The 21,539-nt window shown below is 37.0% G+C and overlaps 1 protein-coding gene across 2 annotated transcripts in view; it reads left to right on the forward strand.

Moving 5' to 3' along the window:
* PTPN13 (protein tyrosine phosphatase non-receptor type 13) overlaps positions 1-21,539 on the forward strand; it is a 219,533-nt gene that overhangs the window by 59,037 nt on the left and 138,957 nt on the right. For both annotated transcript variants that reach the window (XM_012499590.2, XM_003265859.2), the window contains exon 3: positions 15,532-15,710. In XM_012499590.2, the coding sequence (XP_012355044.2) occupies positions 15,532-15,710 (179 nt within the window). The remainder of the gene's footprint in view (positions 1-15,531; positions 15,711-21,539) is intronic.

The raw sequence follows: 21,539 nt of genomic DNA on the forward strand, positions 1-21,539 counted from the left end.
AGAACCACTATTCTCTTCAAAGCTGTCAGACAGGGACATTTAAGTCTGCAGAGGTTTCTGCTGCCTTTTGTTTGGCTATGCTCTGCTCCTAGAGGTGGAGTCTACAGAGGCAGGCAGACCTCCTTGAGCTGCGGTGGGCTCCACCCAGTTCGACCTTCCCGACTGCTTTGTCTACCTACTCAAGCCTCAGCAGTGGCAGGCGCCCCTCCCCGAGCCTCGCTGCTGCCTTGCAGACTGCTGTGCTAGCAGTGAGCGAGGCTCTGTGGGCATGGGACCCTCCAGGCCAGTCGCAGGATATAATCTCTTGGTGTGCCGTTTGCTAAGACCGTTGGAAAAGTGCAGTATTAGGGTGGGAGTGACCCAATTTTCCAGGTGCCGTCTGTCACAGCTTCCCTTGGCTAGGAAGGGGAATTCCCCAACCACTTGCACTTCCCTGGGTAAGGCAATGCCTTGCCCTGCTTCGGCTTACGCTCGGTGGGCTGCACCCACTGTCCTGCATCCAGTGTCTGACAAGCCCCAGTGAGATGATCCCGGTACCTCAGTTGGAAATGCAGAAATCACCCATCTTCTGCGTCACTCACGCTGGGAGCTACAGACTGGAGCTGTTCCTATTCAGCCGTCTTGGAACCGCCCTCACTGCAGCCCTTGCAGACCCCTAAATACACTGCCTTGGTGAACTTGGATAACATAAGGAAGATTCCCTAGGGTAGCAGGCAAAGCCACTTGCTCTCTTTTCTCTCTTTTCCCCAGTCAGAAGGAACCTGTCTGTACTAGGCTGCCTGGAGTTGAGGGAGAGGTGACACAGACTTTCCTGTGATCACCACAGCTGACACTACAGAGTCTCACCTGAAGGCTTGCAGACCAGCACAGTACTGGGGTTCACCGATACTGGTAGCCACTACGGCCTAGCTCCTGCTGCTGTTTATTCAAGGACCATGACCACTTTAGTCAACAGGTGGTGAATCCTGCTGGGACTGAATCTGTTCCATCAGGACGGCGCATTTTCTTCTGGCCCAGAATGGGTCTAGAAACACCATCTTGGAGCAAAGACTTGGAACTGGGGGCTTCAGGAATCTGCTAAGCTGGTGCCCAAGTTGCAAGACAAAGTCCTCTGTGCTCTTCCCATTCCATCCTCCACATGGAAGGTGTCTCCCCAAGAGCTGCACTGCCTGGAGTTGGGGAGGGGTGATACAGGCACTCCCTTAGCTGCCACAGTTGGTTTTGCACTGGGTTGCATTCCAAGTCCATTGCCTCTGACACTAGTACAGCACCAGGGTTCGCCTGAGGACTGCAGTCCTTGTGGCCTGACTGCCACTCAAGTTTATTCTGGGATCCAGGCCACTTTAGTCAGCTGGTGGGGAAGCCCCACTGGCCTGAAACTGGGTTCTTCTCGCTGGAGTTGCGGATTCTCCTGTAGCCCACTGGTGGTCTGAATGCCCCCTCCATAGGCATTGACAGAATTCCTACCTGTGTTGTGTTCTGCTGTGACAGAGCAGCACTGAGCTCCATTGTAAAGTCCCCCACTAACTTCACTCTCTCCTCCATGCACATAGACTCTGTCTCCTCAATGCACCGCCGGGATTGGTGTAGTCAATGCAAGACTGTCTCTCCTACATTCTTGAATGCCTCTTTCCTCGACAAAAAGTACCTGGTTTGAACATAGGTACTTTTATCACTCACCTGATCTTTTTGTTCTTATGAAGATGCTTTCTTGCATGGATGGTTGTTCAATTTAGTGTTCCTGGTGGGGGATTATTGCTCAGGGTTCTATCTGGCCATCTTGCTCTGTCTCCTTCTTCCTGGTTATTTTTAAAAACTTCTATTGTCTTTTCAAAGAGAAAATTAGTAAACTAGAAACTAGTGCTGAAGAGATCACCCTAATACTAAAAATATGAGAGAGTTCAGGTTTATGAAGCATTGAATGAGAAGGTCCAACATACCTCTGAGTTCCAGAAGGAAAACCAAGAGGATAGGAAACAGAACAATTAATGAAGATATAATGGTTGATAATTTTTGAGAGCTGATAAAATATTAGATCTTCAAATTCTAGACGCTTAAGACACCGTCAAAATTTTTAAAAAAATTCTACACGTAGATTAATGGGATTGGAAATACAGGACACCATAAATGAGAAGAAGGTTTTTAAAACAGAGAGAAAAAGAAAGCTGAATTATCTACAAAGAAAAAAGAATTAGCTAAGAGCAGATTGAACAATAAAAATAAGGTCAGAATTTGGTAGAATTAAATAAATCCTTAAAACTACTTAATTTCACTAAGAAATAAAATCTTAAGACTGTGAGGATACATCATAATTATTTTAAGAAAAAAGAGAAAATATTATCACTATAACAACCTAGAATAACATTGTCTAATAGAAGTATCATAAACATCATATATAATTAAATGTTCTCTATGACCTGCATTAGAAGGATGAAAAGAGATAGATGAAATTGATTTCTATATTTTATTTAATCCAATGTATTAAAAATATCATTTTCATATGTAACCAGTATGAAAAAATATTAATAAAATGTTGTACACTTTATTTGTACTAAGTCACCAAAATCTAACACTCATAGCATATGCCAATTCAGACTCTAAATTTTATCAAAAATATTTATATTTCATAAAATATACAGATGAAAAAGTAATTTACATACCTAAGTTGTTACAAGCATACTTAGAAGTTTTCCAATATCTGATTTTTCATCTGAAAATTAAATTTTAAATAAGTTAAAAACTCAATTCCTCAGTTTCTGAAGCCACATTTCAAATTTTTGAAAGTGACCAGGCATAGTGGCTCACACCTGTAATCCCAGCACTTTGGGAGGCCAAGGTGGACGGATCACCCGATGTCAGGAGTTCAAGACCAGCCTGGCCAACATGGTGAAACCCCGTCTCTACTAAAAATACAAAAATTAGCTGGGCATGGTGGTGCATGCCTGTAGTCCCAGCTACTCAGGAGGCTGAAGCAGGAGAATTACTTGAACCTGGGAGGCGGAGGTTGCAGTGAGCCGAGATGGTGACACCGCACTCCAGCCTGGGTGACAGAGTAAGACTCAAAGTCTCAAAATGCAACAACAACAACAACAGAAAAAAAAACAACAACTTAAAAGCCACACGTGCCTGATAGCCACTGCATTGGAATGTACAGATAGAATTTGATGTCTTTCTAACCTTTGGTTCAAGATTAAGGTCAAAACAAAATATTTTCATATGAAAACTGTGAGTACTTATGTATTTCAGGAGGAAGGAAATATAACCCAGAAGGAAGTAAAAGGTTCAAGAAGGAACAGTAAGCAAAAGAATCAGTCAACTTGATATCAATCTAAGCAATCAATAGCTGTATAAAACATCAACAGCAATCATCTCAAATTTAAAATTATAAGTAAAACAGTAGTATATGAGACTGATGTCGGTGATAGGAGTTAAAGCAGTCTAAGGGTTGATCTGTTTATGAGAATAATAGCAATAATTGGCCTTAGAGTTTGCATAGTTCAAATATCCTTAAAGTTTTTAGCAATAATCACAAAATAAAAAAGAAAGTGTAAAACTTCCAATCTGGTAGAAACAGAGGAGAATAAGTAACACAATTAATGCATAAGAAGAGAGCCAAAGCATGAACTTCAAATTGAATTCCTGAGGTTGTTTTTTAAAGAAGACTTTATAGGAAATACAGAAAGTTTTTATGGATTGAAAGTTTTAAAGTAAATCTTTATACAGGGTATGTAGCTTTTAAAAGATTGAATTCTAACTAGTGCCTTAATATTATATTCCTTATTATCTATAGCCATAATTTTGTTGATTAAGAGGGTGTATCAGTTGTCTTTGACATGCTACATCTTGCCCTGCATTCGTAACTCCAGAATTAACAGGTCCTTAAGTTAAATGTGTTTGAACTTTGTGAAATTACCCATTTGTTCCCTGGAAACAAACTATAAAATACAAAATTAAATTTAATATCTAACATGCTTAATATGAATAATGTAGGTTATTTGATAAGTATATGACACGCCTGTAGCAAACTCCTCCTTCCCCACAAACACAGTCAATACACTGTGTTTTAATTTAAAATTATTTTGACTTCAGATGTTCTAAACAGCCAGTTTTATACATTTAAATAGCCATACAGTTAGATAGGAGAGTTGCTACAGTTCATCTTCTCTAGTTCTATCCTTGGTGATAAATGTTACTTTTACTCACTATATTTATTGTTTAAATTTTTATACTTAACAGAGACTTTATTATTGTTGAGGTATAACATATATTGCAAACAGCATTATTCTTAATTGTACAGCCTGATTAATTTTATGAATATATGCACTCATACAATCACCACCCAGATTCAGATACACAGCATTTCAGCACCTAGAAGCCTCCCTCATGTTCCCTCCTAGTCAATTCTTGTTTACCAAGGGTAATCACTACTATGACATATCACACAGATAATATTTGCCTGTTTTTGAACATCATAAAAATAGAATCATACAATGTGAACTCTTGGGTGTCTGACTTCTTTTACTCAGCATTCTATGAGGCACTCAGATTTTGTGACTAAGGCTTTTACAGAAAACATTTTACAAGTATTTCTCAATATCTTTTCTCCAATATAGAAATTAAAAGAGAGCTTTACACCTTGTATCATTTAGTGACAAATTAAAATTTTACTTTCTTGGGGTGATGTGTATCAGTCATAGTTACCATTTTTATAAGAAATGTATACTATTTTTAAAAAATCGAATAGTTTACCATTCAAATAATCTTCCTTCCTCCTTCTCTTTTTGAGAAGGAAAATGTCTTTACAAGGTAAGTGGCAAGGCAGAGAGGGGTGAGGGAGTTATGTCAATAGCAGCAGAGAATGGCATTAGTGATCAGAAAAATATTTTTCATGAGTACCTACAGATCATGTTTACATGGAACCACGTCATCACAAGACAAAGCCAGTTCCTCTCTGGAAAGATATATGTATTTTCCTCTGGAAACTAAAAATATACACTATTCTTCATTGACCTTTTCATCCAATTCTCCAAAAATGAAATCAATGCCAGCCACCTTTGATATTATTGATGTTTCTGTCTTTGTGTAAATTTCAGGCCCTTGAAAGTAAAATGAAATCACTGAGTTTATTCTTAAAATTTTGTATCTGCTCTTCTTACACCCCTGACCCCAAGATTTATGCAGATTGCAGAGGTGGAAGAAAAAAGATCTCTTTTAACTTGAAATTTTGTCTGCACTTGCAAAAATAAAAAAAAAAATTAAAAACCTGCTGCTTTATAAAAGTCCTTTACTGTAAAACTTTTTTTACTGTTAATTATCTCGTTGTAGTTTATTTTGCCTGGCAAAATGTAATGTGGCAGCTGTAAAATCTACAGAGGCTTAATGAAATTGCTAGGTGGCAACAGAAATGCTAGCATTTTAAAAGGCTTAGCGCATCATTCCAAAATTGCTTTGACAAAATTGTTAAGCTAACAATAAGATCAAGTTTTTAAATAGAATTTACCATTCATGGTTAACATTTTTATAGCTGCTTTAATAGGATGGTCAAATAAGATATGATTGTTATATTTTTATTTCTTATTTATTTCTTATTTATTTATTTGAGACAGAGTCTCACTCTGTCACCAGGCTGGCGTGTGGTGGTGCAATCTTGGCTCACTGTAACCTCCGCCTCCCGAGTTCAAGAGATTCTCCTGCCTCAGCCTCCTAAGTAGCTGGGACTGTAAGCACGCACCACCACGCCCAGCTAATTTTTGTAATTTTAGTAAAGATGGGATTTTGCCACGCTGGCCAGGATGGTCTCCATCTCTTGACCTCGTGATCCACCTGCCTCGGCCTCTCAAAGTGCTGGGATTACAGGTGTGAGCCACCGTGCCTGGCTGTTATATTTTTAAAAAGAAACCACTTTTAAGCAAACTGTCTTTTAGAAGTCTGCAGCCAAAATATTACACATACATAGAGTAGTTTTGCTCTCAAAGTTTGGATACTCTTCAGGGAAATAAAAAATTGATATTAATTCCATGACCTTGAGGTACTGGTTGTATGCCTAATAATGCATTTGTATATCAGACAGGGTGACAGATTAAAGGTGCTCACCTCATACATTATGGATTTTGGTTTATAGAAAGTGTTGGATTACAGGCACTTACTACAGATACTTGGAAGCAGAAGCAGGAGAATTGCTTGAGCCCAGAAGTTTGAGGATGCAGCCAGCTATGATTGCACCACTGCTCTCCAGCCTGGGTAACAGTGAGACCCCAACTCTTAAAAATAAATAAATAAATATAGAAAATGTTACAGAAGAAACAAAATGCTTAGGAAATTCATTCATAGTTCGCTTTATTTTGGGAATGAGATAGAAAAAGCCAAATGAAGTTAATGTTTAATTAAGTGGTGTAGGGGAAAAGAAATATCTCTTTCTTACCCATTGCTAGGTTCATGGCTGAGGCCCCTATAATAAAAGACAGATTAACAAGAGAAAAGCATACAAATTTATGGTATATAAGTTTTATGTAACACAAGAGCCTTTGGAATTGAAAACCCAAAGGAACAATTAAACCCATGGGGGGTTTTGCGCTGTTTGATGGAGAAGTGGATGAGGTTGAGAGTATAATTGGATAACAAAGTGTGATCTAATGGTAATAAACTGGGGGAAACTTAGCAAGGCCTTTTTGATCAGATTCTTCTTTTCGTCCCTGTGTCTTCAGAGATGAGGATGTTTCTTTCCTCCAGCTATACAAAGGGCACCTCTTGAATGAAGGTCTTATGACCTATTTCAGAGGAAAAGGGTGGGAGAAGGTCAGAGAGTGACCTTCCTGCTTCCGTGGTTTTCTCAAATACCAAGGTGCCATAATTTGGGGCAGCATGTTCTGAACCCCATCGGTGGATAAGGCAATTTATTTCTAAATCTCAGTGGCAGTCTCAAATTGGTGCTCTTTAATCAGCTTCCATATTATAAATAGAAAAGAGCTATTTAGGTCTCATTTGTAGTTGGAAATTACTGATAGTTATTCTGCCTTTCTAATAAAATGATGTAATTATAATTTGGATAAAATAGTTACTTGTAACACTTTTAGGCTTGCTGTATCGCCTGTAAAATGCCTTACTTACAGCTTTGTAAGCTGCAAAACAAACAAACAAAAAGCATCAGGAAAGGATATAAAGTCATATATACTTCATCATATATACTTAATACCAGTTAATTGACATATAATTGGAGCAAGTACAAGGTCAAGAAGCAACTTAATTAGTGATACCATTTTAATGTCCCTAATGAGAGCAGTGGTTTTTATTTGTGTGTAGGGTAGGTTGGTACACATATTGGAATCTCCAGGAAACTTTTTAAAAATACTGTGTAGATTCCTGTACTCTGTCTCCAGAATTCACACCAAAGTCCTCAGTGGATCAGGAAACGGAAAGCCTGCGTAGTTTCTTAATTACCTTAAACTCCCAAAGTCAGACATTGTAAATAAGTTTGTTTCAGTATTCAAATAAGCCAAGCTGACTCTTAACTTAAATCATACTTGAAAATGTAACTAAAAGAGACTGGAGAATAAAGATCAAGAGTATTCTCTGGGTGAATATAGAGTTTCTGGTATCTGAAAGTTGAAAGAAAACTTTGCTTTTCTTAATAGTGGAACTCCAAAATTTTTGTGTGTGTGTGGTCAGCAAAGTCTAAATTAGTAAGTTATTCTCAAGCAGGGCAGAAAGGCAACTTTAAAAGGTTGTAGACCTGTAGTATAGATTTTATATGGGAAACAAATTCTTTTTCTTGCAAATATTTCAATTAGATAATTATAATGGCATTGTACCTGATCTTTAGAGAAATTATAATTTGTATCCTTAAACCACTTTTATTGTAGAAGAAATATATGAAAACAGAGTTACAAAAACTTTTTTCAGTATTTTGGCATGTAATTTTGGGAGATATAGTTTTTATTGATGGTAAGCATAAAGCAGTTGGTGGAAAAGGTGGAAGTGAAAGGCAAATCAAAGAGGAAGAATGTAGTATTTCAAAGGAATAAAGTGAGCAACTCCTCAGCATATGATAAGGAAGGAGGAATGAAAGGAACTGCCACTATTTCTTTCATGCTGCTTGAATCAGGTGGCCAAGCACGCTTGCTAAAGAAGAAAGCAAGAGACCTGCTTCCCTCTATCCACATTGTCCAATCACTTAAGCCTTGTTACTTTTAATAATAACCAATTTGGTTTTACTAATATAGATTGTCTGTATATCACTTGTTTCATTAGTGTTTTGTTGCCAAGTAGCATAGTTCTGGAAGTACATAACAAAACACAACTACTGGAAGCCTAATTAATCAGTAGCCATACCAGCATTCCAGTGGTTGTGGTTTGGGCAAGCAGCTTGCATGTGTTTAGTCATTTTAAAAAGAGAGAAAATGTGTGTGTTTGTGTGGCTAATGTCATCATTAAGAAATAAAAATATCTTTTATCTCCTATTCATAAAACAGACCAGTTTGGAGTAACATATTTGCATGATTTCATGTTATTAGACTATTGCAACTTGTATTACAAATAAAAATTTCTAAAACTGTATGCTGATACTGTACTGATCATGTGGATTCAAATAAATGTCTTCATTTAATAAGTCATGTTTTACCTAAAGTTAATGACTATGTATAGTAAAACACCAGTTTGACAAATGTAGTTACTCAATAAGTAATTGAGTAACCAATGAATAAGTAAATAAGTAATTGGGTTTGATCGTCAAATCTTAAAGCAATTGTTCTAAGTTGAGGATCTATGCTAACTAGGAATATCATGTAATATGTAATAAATAGACTACTTACAAAAAGGATATTCCCCAAGAAATTAATTTAAAAAAATTGATATTTTGGGATACTCTGTACCTTAAATCATTTGTATTTCTAACATTTTTTTCTACGTAAAGGATGCCAAAAAATTTCCCAAAGATCTAGAATAGAACAGTTTGAGAATTAGATCTTTTATTCTGGAACTACAGTACTTGTCATGGATGATATGCTCTTTGTCTTCTGTGGGGGGAAAATGCTAAGTAGGTGATTGAGGACAAATTCAAGGAGTGACTTTTCTTAGATGTATAGTCTACATCTGGTATCTCTGAGAAAAGGTTTATTAGATAATGATAGTCACCACTTTTATATGGCACTTACTGCTGTATGCCGGGAACCGTTCGAAGTCTTTGGTTTTGGTTTTGGTTTTTTTCATTAATCCTCACAGCAGCCTTATCTATGATGTAACAATGATTTTTATAAATAAGGAAATGCAGGCACAGAGGGGCTAAATAACTCACTGAAGATCACTGTATAAACCGTAAATATCAAACTTGGGATTTGAACCGAGGGATTCTGGCTTACACTATACTGTCTCTCAGTAAAATGAGACTACATACTAAATTACTGAAGTCAGCTACTATAAAAAGAATGAAATGAAGCTGACAGTTTCTCTGATATTGAAGCAGCGTCATTGTCTGGGGTAAATACCCGAGGTTCGTAGACTCGCACCAAGATTAAGGATGGGGACACACATAAGGAGTGAATTTAGGAGCAGAGGTTTTAATAGGTAAAGGAAAGAGAAAGAACAGCTCTCTCTTCTCTCTCTCTCTCTTCAGGAGAGCAACTTAAAAAGGTTGCGGACCTGTAGTATAGATTTAAAATGGGAAACGAATTAATTTTTGCAAATATTTCAATTAATTATAATGGCATTGTACCTGATCTTTAGGGAAATTATAATTTGTATCCTTAAACCACTTTTATTCTAGGAGAAATATGTGAAAACAGGGTTACAAAAACTTTTTTTTTTTTCTAGAGAGAGAGAAGGAAAAGAGACTCCCAAATTGGAATTTAAGCCCAGAATGGGAGTGTACCAAATTTTGTAGGCAGGCTTGAGGAGGCGATATCTGATTTACATAGGGCCCACAGATTGGCTGGACCAGGTGTGATGTTTACATAGTACGTGGTGAAGGCTGGCCACCCCGCCCTAATCTTATTATGCAAATGGACTTTCCACTTGGCCGGCACCATGTTGTCTGCTACTTGCCGTACAGGTGGCTGGCAAAGAGAAGGGAAGATGGAGCCGCCATTTTGAACATGCCTAGTCCCAGGTAACCTTTTCCTATTGGCACAGCTGCCAGTATTCACCTGTGCAAGCTTCCAGCTTGCTTGTCTGTCTGCAGCTCAGTTGTACAGGCTGCTCTATGTTAGAAAAGAAAATGATTTGGGTACTGTTTTTCATTAAAGGAAAACCTTACCGAGGACTTCCTTACTCTCACTATCTGCCTAAATAATTCCTTTTTAACTCCTATATCAGTATCTTTCCAAATCTTCTAGGTGAGTTTAGGGATTTGGGTGATTAGCAAGGTCTGACCAACTACCACCAGAATATAAATTCTCAAGAACCAGAGGCTCATAGGAGTTTAGTAAATGATGTTGCATGATTATCTATACCAAGGAAACTTACATGTAAAATGTCTTTAAAGAGACTGTGATTATCAATTTACATTATTGTAGATATCAATTTCAATCATTTATACAATTTTATTTTCAATAAGGGATTGCTGTTCTATCCTATATGGTATTAGAGAAACAAGTTTTTTTTTTAAAGTGGTAACAAAACTTTTGAGGAATTAATACAGCTTTATTTTGTAATCAACTTCTAGCATATACTACAATTTCCAGTGAACTTTAATTTATCACAAAACTATCAAGAAAATGTTAAAATGTAGGGGAACTATTCTAAACCATTTATTTTCTGTTTGTGCATTGTTATACCAGATTATTGATTTAACAATGTATATATTATTATAAACATATGAACTGAATTTTTGAGAGAATTCCATATTATAGAGGGACTTTGTCAAATCCTTCAGAGTTTGGAACAGTGGCCTCTGCATACATTTTTGCCAGACACCCTAATAGAACGTATAAAATAGGAAGACTACAATTTCTTGTGCCTGAATAGGCAAAGGGATTTTTCAGATCAAAATCATGTCATTGTTGTTCTAAGTCTCAAAATGGTTTCCTGATACTTTTGATTAGTGTTTCCTTACTATGTTTGTTGCCTAGTTAAGATTATTTCCCTAATTTTTAATAGTATATGTGGATGATGAAAAATAGGGGACGATCTAGAGGAAATGGCAAGAACCCTCAGGGAAGAAAATGGATGAACATAAAATGATCTTAGTTTAAAAGAACATTGGAAAGAAGCTCTAAGGTGTTTCTTTGCATATCAGATTTCTGCTTATCCTTAACCTTGCCTCTAGCTGCTTGAAATTCTGTTTAAGCAACTTTTCTGTGGAATGTTGGTAAAATCTATAAATATAATCATTAGACTACTGGAATCAATTCATATCAGATTTACTCTTTCATAAAAGCATTCTTGAATGCAGTCAACACACAATTAAAACACAGTACATGGAATTATAAGCTTCTAGAATCTCATTTTTAAATATTCTTTTGTTAGCATTTTTTGAAAGATTTTAAATATATTTGCTTTAAATTTCTTCCTTTTAGTTAGACAAGATGAGTGAATTAAAGACTGATTCTAGCCACAACTCTAAATTCCCTCACTTGCAGGTTTGCATAACCCTTTAAAATTATTTAAAAATATTTTCTGTGGTTTGACTATGTTTTCTCAAGAATCCAGTACTTAAATGTCATGTGTGTGTTTAGGGAATTTGACAGCAATGTAGTTTGTTGTCACTGTTACTTTAACTTTATTACAAGCCATTTAAAAAATCACATTTGAAAATATTTGTGTAATTTCTCATTTTTGTTTTCTTTCTTTTTTTTTTTCTTGAGACAGAGTCTCACTCTGTCATCCAGGCTGGAGTGCAGTGGTGTGATCTCGGCTCACTGCAACCTCTGCCTCCCAGGTTCAAGTGATTCTCCTGCCTCAGCCTCCCGAGTACCTGGAGTACCACCATGCCCAGCTAATTTTTTTTTTTTTTTTTAGTAGAGACAGGTTTTCTCTATGTTGGCCAGCCTGGTCTTGAACCCCTGACCTCAGGTGATCCGCCCACCTCAGCCTCCCAAAGTGCTGGGATTATAGGCATGAGCCACTGCGCCCAGCCTGTGTGTATTTTTTTAACAAGCAAAAGTATGATCTTCCTTGGTAATTCTGCTTCTCACTGCTCTTCACCATTTCTCTGCCCAAAATTCTTGCTGTTCCTTGTACAAACTTAGTGACTTCCTGACCCACATGCCTTTGCTTTGGCTGTTTCTTCTTTTTAGAATCCTAACCTTAGCCATGGTCAAGTCTTACCTATTAAAGGGCCACATATAAAAAAAGAAATTAATTCTTTATTGTAGTTGAAGTAATTTTGCTATCCTCCAAACTCTTTTTCTTTCTTAGATACCTAATACTTTCTATCTTGTATTTATGTACGTATTATCTCCCCAATAATACTTTAGACTCTATTAGCAAATGACCTGTAATGTTGGGAAGAAGATGTTAATATATATATATATATATATATATATATATATATATAGTGCCTAAAATAAAGATATACTTTAAATGTTCAATAAAAGCAAACAACATATTGTATAAAAGTTGAAATATATAGTTTCATCATTACACATTGTACATATGTACCAAAACATTACACTGTACCCTATAAATAAGTATGATTATATGTCCGTTAAAAACAAAATACAACTTAATAAAAAAGGAGAGAGATATATAGTTCTTAACAGAGAAATAATCAGTTTACTGACCTTGGTTGTGCTGGTAAGTGAATAAATCTCTACATTTTAGAGTGATAAGGAATTATGAATTGCTTTCACCTTCAGCAGTTCTGATTGGTGCTACCATGCTAAGGAGGGGAGAGGGTCAGTCTGTAGCCAGGGATGAAGAAGAAGAATGTAGCAAGCCTTTTCTGGTCTGGGTGGATACCAGAATCCACAGTGACAGGACAGGGACAGGGCATAGCATTTAGGCTTCTAGGTGGCATTCAGGCCTCTGTGTTAGCTGTGATCCGCAATCATTTATAAATTTGAAATGGTAACAGTTACACCCAAAATCATAATTTTGCCTCCAAAAGAAAAACAATCTGGAATTAGCCATGACAGTTAGAATCCCAGCTTCCTAACTTAGATTCGGGACTTAGGTACTGGAGAACTGGACAGAAAGTCTAGTAAGTAGAATTAATTAAAATTGTGGGATGGAGATTGGCAGTAGTGAGTGAAAGAAGTGTTAGAGGGATGTTACAGCACCATACATGCATCAGTCCCCAAGAGAAGAGGAAGAATCTGGGAAAAAAAAAAAAAAAAACCCGAGAAGGCGCAGTCTTCGTGTTTGAGTACTCCAGGGCTCAGTCCTTGGTCTTCATTTCTTTTCTATCTTAATTCTTTTTTTTTTTTTTTTTTGGTGACCTCATCAAGTCACATGGCTTTAAATACCATCTAGTAGGCCAGCAACTCCCAAAATATATCTGCAATTGTGATCTTTATCCCACATTTCAGATCAAATTGCCTAATTGACGTCCCCATTTGAACATATAACAGATATCTTAAATGTAATAGGTCCCAAAGTTCTAATTCCTGCCACCACCTCCTAACCCCCACCTCAGCAGCCTGCACTATTTTAAACAATCTCTGTTGATGGCACTCTGTCCTTTCAATTACTCAGATCAAAACTTCGATGTCATCCAGAGTCCTCTTTTTCTGTCACTCCACATCCAATCTGTCAGGAAATTCTGTTGTCACTGCCTCTAAAATATCTTCAGTTACCAGCAGGTTCTCACCACCTCTATTGCCACCACTGTGCTTATTGGCCATCATCATCTCACACCAGATTATTAGTGCATTGTCTTCCTAATTGGTCTCCTAGTGTTTGTTCCCCTTAGTTGATAATTTGACAGAAATTGATTTTAGATTGTTTTATAGTATCTGTGACATGAAATCTCATGGTTTTGAATGGTATCTTTTTGCAAGGGAAATATTGTTTTGCTTTGTCAGTTCTTTTCCAGCTAGATCGTGTGTTGTCTGTGTATGAAATAACTAAGAGGCGGCTTTTAACAGAAAACTTGTATAGTGACTGTAAAATACGACAACATATACCTAAGATTATGAGCTGTGATGATTCATTGAAATGTATTCGGCAATAACAATTGTGAGCCAAGTTTCAGAAGTCTGATGTATGATTGGTTAAGGCTTTGAGGACCATTGGTCTATAATACCACTTCAGTGCAACCTAAGATGTGCTGACTGATTAAAAAATGCATTCAAACACATTTTTCTTCTTTGACACCATTATTAAAGACATATCTCAGATTCATAAAAATGCACATTTGTAACCTTCAAAGGAGGAATGACTTTTAGTAGTTTACTTGTTAATCATAAGTCGTATTCTGATCATGTAGATGATAGGTAGAAGTTAAAAAGTCAGAATGATTCAGTCCTGATAAAAAAAAAAAATTCAGTTCTGATTGTTTTCAAGAAAGTATAGATACTGTATGATAAACTTTTCCATGAACTTCTGTCAATGTCTTATCATTTGACAGAGTGATATCAGTGTAACTTATTCAGATTGAATAATGGAATTTCAGTCATAGGCCTTTTGTGATTTTTCTATAGCTATTATCTTGAGTCTATAATCAAGTTCACCTAGCAGTTTTCTTAAAACCTGTATTAACTTACTTTTGATATGAAGGACAAAATAAAGTTTATTCTAATCAGTCTGTTTTGTTGAGCCTAATGTACAGCTTTACTTTTAGGTGGAGGCCTACTGGTGTCTAGGGAATGTATTTGTGTTAATACTCTTAGGTATGAGCTCTTAGGCATCTATACAGCCAAGCATTAAAACAAAAAGTTAAGGGACCTCGTTGATCACATTTGGTAGTGCAAAACAAGCTGCCTGAAATGCTAGTGAAATAATGAACAAATGTAAATAAGATAAAATCTAAATTCAAGCAAAATATATACTTTGACTTAAGACATTTCATTGTAGTTAGAAACCTTGTGAATGCCTAATAGGAATTTTCAAAGGAATTGATTTCTATCCATTTCAGAACACTATAGTCTAAATTGGAATCTTAACTTGGGATCTATAAATGGGTTATAAGTAGATCCATAAAACTTCAGAATTTATACAGAGCTTTATATTTATGGGCAATGTCCTTGAGAGAGAAACCACACCTTTCACCAGTTTCTTAAAGGAATGCATAATTCAAAAAACATTAAAGAGCTACTAATCCTTATCCATATGTATATATCACGGTGATAAAACATTTGAACCAAGTTTAATTTTTAAGAACAACAATGAAAGGGCTCTATTTCTAGTTTCTAGGATCTACCATCCAGATTTTGAAAGATTAAGCCAAATCAAGGCATTGTTGTTAATAATGCTACCTGTTGTATTTATATGAAACCCAATCTTTTTGTAGCATGTTGATTTGGTATATGTTAACTACTTATTAACATCTATACAAATAGGCAGGATTATCCATTGAAGTGATTGCTGTTTCCTGTGATTATAATTTTAAGCAATTTTCTTCTCTTTTTATTTTTTTATTTTGGTCCAATTACAAACCAGTAAGCCTAGCTGATCCTGCTGCCCTTGGCTTCATCATTTCTCCATGGTCTCTGCTGTTGCTGCCATCTGGTAGTGTGTCATTTACAGATGAAAATATTTCCAATCAGGATCTTCGAGCATTCACTGCACCAGAGGTTCTTCAAAATCAGTCACTAACTTCTCTCTCAGATGTTGAAAAGGTAACTGTTAAATTTTTTTGTTTGTTTTTTTATTTGGGTGGGGATAGGTCAAATAAAGACAATGGACTACCCTGTTTCAACCCTCTGAAAAATCTATTGAGTTTTAAATGATCATGTATTCCAAGAAGTTCATTTATTTTATTTAAGAATCCAAAATAGTTTTATAAAGATTTATAGATCTGAGAAATATATGAAAAAAGTTAGCCATTAGAAGTACATGTTTACAAATACTTATTAAATACCTGCTATGTATAAAACACCATGCCCGAGGAAGATATAGAAGTAACTGGAAAGTTGACTCTGATTAACATGTACAGAACAATCTGTAACAGCAATCCTCATCCTTTTTGGCACCAGGGACTGGTTTCATGGAAGACAGTTTTTCCAAGGATGGGGTGGTGGGGGGATGGTTTTAGCAAGAAACTGTTCCACTTAGATCATCAGGCATTAGATTCTCATAAGAAGCATGCAGCCTCAATCCCTCACATGTGCAGTTCATAATAGGGTTCTCATTCCTATGAGAATCTAATGCCAACATTGATCTGACAGGAGGCAGAGCTCAGGTGGTAACGTTCACTTGCCTACCACTCACCTCCTTCTGTGCCACCTGCTTCCTAATAGGCCATGGGACTGGTATGGGGCTGGAGGTGGGGGTTGGGGACCCCTGTTCTCTAATATATGGCAGGATGAAATAAATGCTATGGAGAGTGACAGTATTTTGAGAATGTACAAGATGAGCAATTAATTTTTAGTGTAGAATGATATCACAGAGAAGGGGTAGCATTTGTGTTAGGCTATGAAGAATGAATAGACTTCAGATAAATAAACATAAATAGAAAGGGCATTCTACTCAGGGTAATTGGTGTGGGTAATGACAAGAGGTAAGAAATTGTCCACTGTGATTGGAGAATGGTTGGTTAGACTGGCTAGGCTAGAATATTACTACCTAGAGGGATGTGGTTAAAGGAAGGAAGAAAGGCTCCAGGTCAGAAGGAGGACGATTTTTGAATGCCAGAACTTGAGGCTTTCTTCTTAGGCAGTGGGGATCTATCATATTTTTAGGAGCATGACTGATGTAATTTGTGATTTTGGAGGTTAAATTTGACAAAAGTAGATAACTATGGGAGAAGGAAAATTTTGTGAGTCTCTAATTGGGGAGTTGTTTTGTTTTGTTTTGTTTTGTTTTGTTTTGTTTTGAGACGGAGTCTCATTTCTTTGCCCAGGCCAGAGTGCAGTGGCATAATCTCAGCTCGCTGCAACCTCCGCCTCCTGTGTTCAAGCAATTCTCCTGCCTCAGACTCCCAAGTAGCTGGGATTACGGGCACATACCAGCACGCCTAATTTTTGTATTTTTAGTAGAGATGGGGTTTCACCATGTTGGCTAGGCTGGTCTTGAACTCCTGACCTCAAGTGATCCGCCTGCCTCGGCCTCCCAAAGTGCTTGGATTACAAGTGTGAGCCGCCGTGCCTAGCCGGGGAGTTTTAATACTCTATGGAAAAGAACTGAAAATGGCATAATGATTTATTTGATGGCATAATGAAGAAGTGAAGGTTTATAATAGAAGTATTCAGTATGACTATAGTGATATAACTGACTTCAGAATAAGACCTAATTTTATTGTCAAAGTTATAAAAAAATTTAGGCATATATATTGTGTTTTATAACAGACATTGGGTAATTGTGTTATATAGCAGGTTGTGGGTAATTTAGCGCTGTGGGGTACTCCAGATAATTCAGAATTGGCTATGAACATTCTTTCCCATATATCATTCCACATAAGTGTAAAAATTAACCTAGTAATTTCCTAATAGCAAAATTGTTAAATCAAAAATATGTACATGTTAAACTTCAATATACATTGTCTAATTGCCATCTAAAGGAATTCTTCTAATTTCTTTCAACTGACAATCATATTTTTCTTTTCAGAGATTGAATGTGTATGAGTGTGTGTGTGATGACTAAGCTAAAGGAAGGCATCTTGATTTGAACCATCAATTATGTATCTGAAAAAAGACTGACAAGAATTGGTAGAGTGAATTCAGATTTAAGTTTATCTACCTTTGATATTCCATGAGCTACTTAAGAATTTTGAGAGGTACAAGCAACCATTGAAAGGAGATAATAGCTATGAGGTAGGGGTAATGCTTAAGGCATTAGACTAAAAAATTTCCCATTACATAAGATGAAGTATTTGAAAAGAACTTTTTGTATGTTACAGAGTAGATATGGTCTTGGTCATTGTTATGTGTCATGAAGGTATTCAAGTGTACCGGTAATGTTTTATTAAGCTGGATAGTATATATATATAGTTATTCATTTTTATTATTTAAACAGGATACAGTCATTCTGTACACTGTATGATTCATTTAATAATACTTTAAAAGAGGGATTAAAACATTGGAAATAGGTATGGTATGTGTGCATAGATATTATGGATTCTTTCTGTAAGCATTTAAAATCCACAATAAAATTTAAAAAGTGCTTAGTAGAAATTTGGGATGCACAAGTGCTTTTCTGATTTTCTGAGAGGTTTCCCAATTTGCCTTGTGATGTCTAGATCCCCAAACAAGTTAACCCTATGTTTAGGAATAACTGTTAGACCACATGTTTGGGAAAATGACTAAAGCCACTCGATTATTTTGCCAAGTGTTTAGAAGCAATGTTGGGGATGAAATGGGTGTGGGGTTGTTGCCATTATCATGTTAAAGTTGATTTCTTAGTCCGTCTAATTGGAACTTCTAGCTAACCTCATGCCTCAAAATCTTAAGTGTAATTCTAAATACAAAGAAAATCAAGTTTCTTGATCCTATTCATAACATGAAGCAAAGGTCAGAAGAGTAGCCATATATTCTAGCACAGTATTCTGGTTTTAAAATGGCAAGGGTATTTTGAAAATGAGGAAAGTAGCTGCACTTAATGACTTTCATGAGTTAAGAGTATGCTATTAACTAGCACTCAATAAATGCTTGCTGTTGATGACATATAAATTTTTTATAATGCTCAGTGCCTAGCACTCTTGATACATGACAATGTTCACCTCATTCAGAGGGACTTACACTTAAAAGTCTTTTGGAAACTGTACACATGTTTGTATGAAAAAACTCCCTTACTATCAACTATGTAAACAGGCATTTTCATTTATTTACCTTAAAACTTTACTTTTCAGGATAACATCCCTTTAAATGAGTAGACAGGTTTATACAGGCTACACTAAGCTTTTATCCTCTGGCTTTTTTCTCTTTTATTGGATAATTTTCTACTTCCTGCTTGCTTGGCAGAAGGTGTACTTATTTGACAATTCCTTTGAAATCGGTTTGATGGGATGGAATTTGAATCAAGTTCCTGTTGTGCTTTCTGTTCAAAAATATTGATGTGCACCAGAGATTTCTACTATGTCTCTGATAAATTAATCTTGTTTATTGCCACTAATTTGTAGTCTAAATATCAAGAATTATTGCTCTCTGTGCTTTTTGAAAATCAAGGATCATCTTTAGAAGGACAATAACAGTAAATCTACTTATCCAAGCTTAGCAGAAGCCTCAACCGAACTTGACCAAAAAACAACGAAATGCCCTTAATCACACTATACCGTAATACTTTGTGTTAAATCTTGTTAATCCATTCTCTGTCCCATTTTCATTCATTCATAAATTTGACAAATGTTTGTTATATGCCAGGACCCCGTGCCACTGAAGAAGAAACTCTAGGATTGTCTAGTGACACAGTCCAATATGTAATCATATAATTAAATTGAAAATGTTAAATGTTGGGCTTGTAGAGATACTATGTCACATCCGTTACGATGGCTACTATCAAAAGAACAGGACGTAACAACTGTTGGCGAGGATGCAGAGAAATTGGAACCCTTGTGTGTTGTTGGTGAGAATGTAAAATTGTACACTTTACAATGGAAAGCAGTATAAAGGTTTCTTAAAAAATTAAAAATAGAATTACCATATGGTCCAGCAACTCCACTTCTGAGTATATATATCCAAAATAATTCACAGCAGGAACTCAAAGAGATATTTGCACACCTATGTTCATAGCAGTGTTATTCACAATAGCCAAAAGCTGGAAGCAGCCCAAATGTTCATTGGCAGATGAATGGATAAAAAAAACTGTGGAATATACATACAATGAATATCATGCAGGCTTAAGTAAAAGGCAGTCTTGTCACATGCTACAATATGGATGAACCTGGAAGACATTATGCTAAGTGAAATAAGCCAATTACAAAAGGACAAATACTATGTGATTCCACTCATATGAAGTATCTAAAGTAGTCAAAATCATAGAAACAAAAAGTAGAAAGGTGATTGCCAAGGACTGGGCAGAGAGGGTAGAGGGAAGAATTAGTGTTTAATAAGTTTAGAGTTTTAGTTTTGCAAGGTGAAAAAGTTCCAGAGATTGTTGCACAACAGTGTAAATATGCTTAACACTACTAAAATATATACTTAATGGCCGGGCATGGTGGCTCACGCCTGTAATCCCAGCACTTTGGGAGGCCAAAGCGGGCAGATCACGAGGTCAGGAGATCAAGACCATCCTGGCTAACATGGTAAAACCCCGTCTCTACTAAAAATACAAAAAATTAACCAAGCATGGTGGCAGGCACCTGTAGTCCCAGCTACTTGGGAGGCTGAGGCAGGAGAATGGCATGAAACCGGGAGGCGGAGCTTGCAGTGAGCGGAGATTGCGCCACTGCACTCCAACCTGGGCAACAGAGCAAGACTCTGTCTCAAAAAAAAAAAACAACAACAACAAAATATATACTTAAAAATAGATGGTAAATTTAATCTATTTTTTTTTTTTTTTTGAGATGGAGCCTAGCTCTGTCAGCAGGCTGGAGTACAGTGGCACGATCTCAGCTCACTGCAACCTCCGCCTCCCAGGTTCAAGTAGGTCTCCTGCCTCAGCCGCCCAAGTAGCTAGGACTATAGGCACACGCCACCACACCCAGCTAAGTTTTGTATTTTTCGTAGAGACTGGGTCTCACCATGTTGGCCAGGATGGTCTCGATCTCTTGACCTCGTGATCCGTCTGCCTCGGCCTCCCACAGTGCTGGGATTACAGGCATGAGCCACCGTACCCAGCCGGTAAATTTAATCTTGTGTGGGTTTTTTTTTTTTTAACCACAATAAAGGATGACGCCAAATCCTAGAGTTTTGTTTTTTTTTTTTTTTTTTTTGAGAAGGAGTCTCGCTCTTTCACCCAGGCTGGAGTGCAGTGGTGTGATCTCGGCTCACTGCAGGCCCCAGGGTTCATGCCATTCTCGTGCCTCAGCCTCCTGCGTAGCTGGGACTACAGGCGCCCGCCACCTCACCCGGCTAATTCTTTGTATTTTTAGTAGAGACGGGGGTTTCACCGCATTAGCCAGGATGGTCTCGATCTCCTGACCTTGTGATCCACCCGCCTCGGCCTCCCAAAGTGCTGGAATTACAGGCATGAGCCACCGCGCCCGGCCAATCCTAGAGTTTTAATAGGTGCAAAAGCATTATAGAAAGTTAAGTCTTTAAATATCACTTCACCATACTATGTTCCACTAGCTAAAAAACTAATTTCTGGCAATGTTATTGGAGTGTTAATGGCTTAATGTTTTGCTCTAGTCAGATAACACATTTCCATCTTATTAGTCTTTAAGTCTATATCATCTTAACTTGAAGGAATAACTCTTAAGATGGAAATTTAGCCCGATGAGAGAGGATTTAGGGCACCAAAATGGATCCTAAAATAAATCTATTTCAGCAGATCCCTGGGGCCATTCTGCAGTTAGTGGGTCTCCCCTAGAGCACTAGAACATGTTTTGGTTTGCAATATATGATACTGGT

The sequence above is a fragment of the Nomascus leucogenys genome, chromosome 9 (assembly GCF_006542625.1).
Source record: "Nomascus leucogenys isolate Asia chromosome 9, Asia_NLE_v1, whole genome shotgun sequence".
Taxonomy (NCBI): domain Eukaryota; kingdom Metazoa; phylum Chordata; class Mammalia; order Primates; family Hylobatidae; genus Nomascus; species Nomascus leucogenys.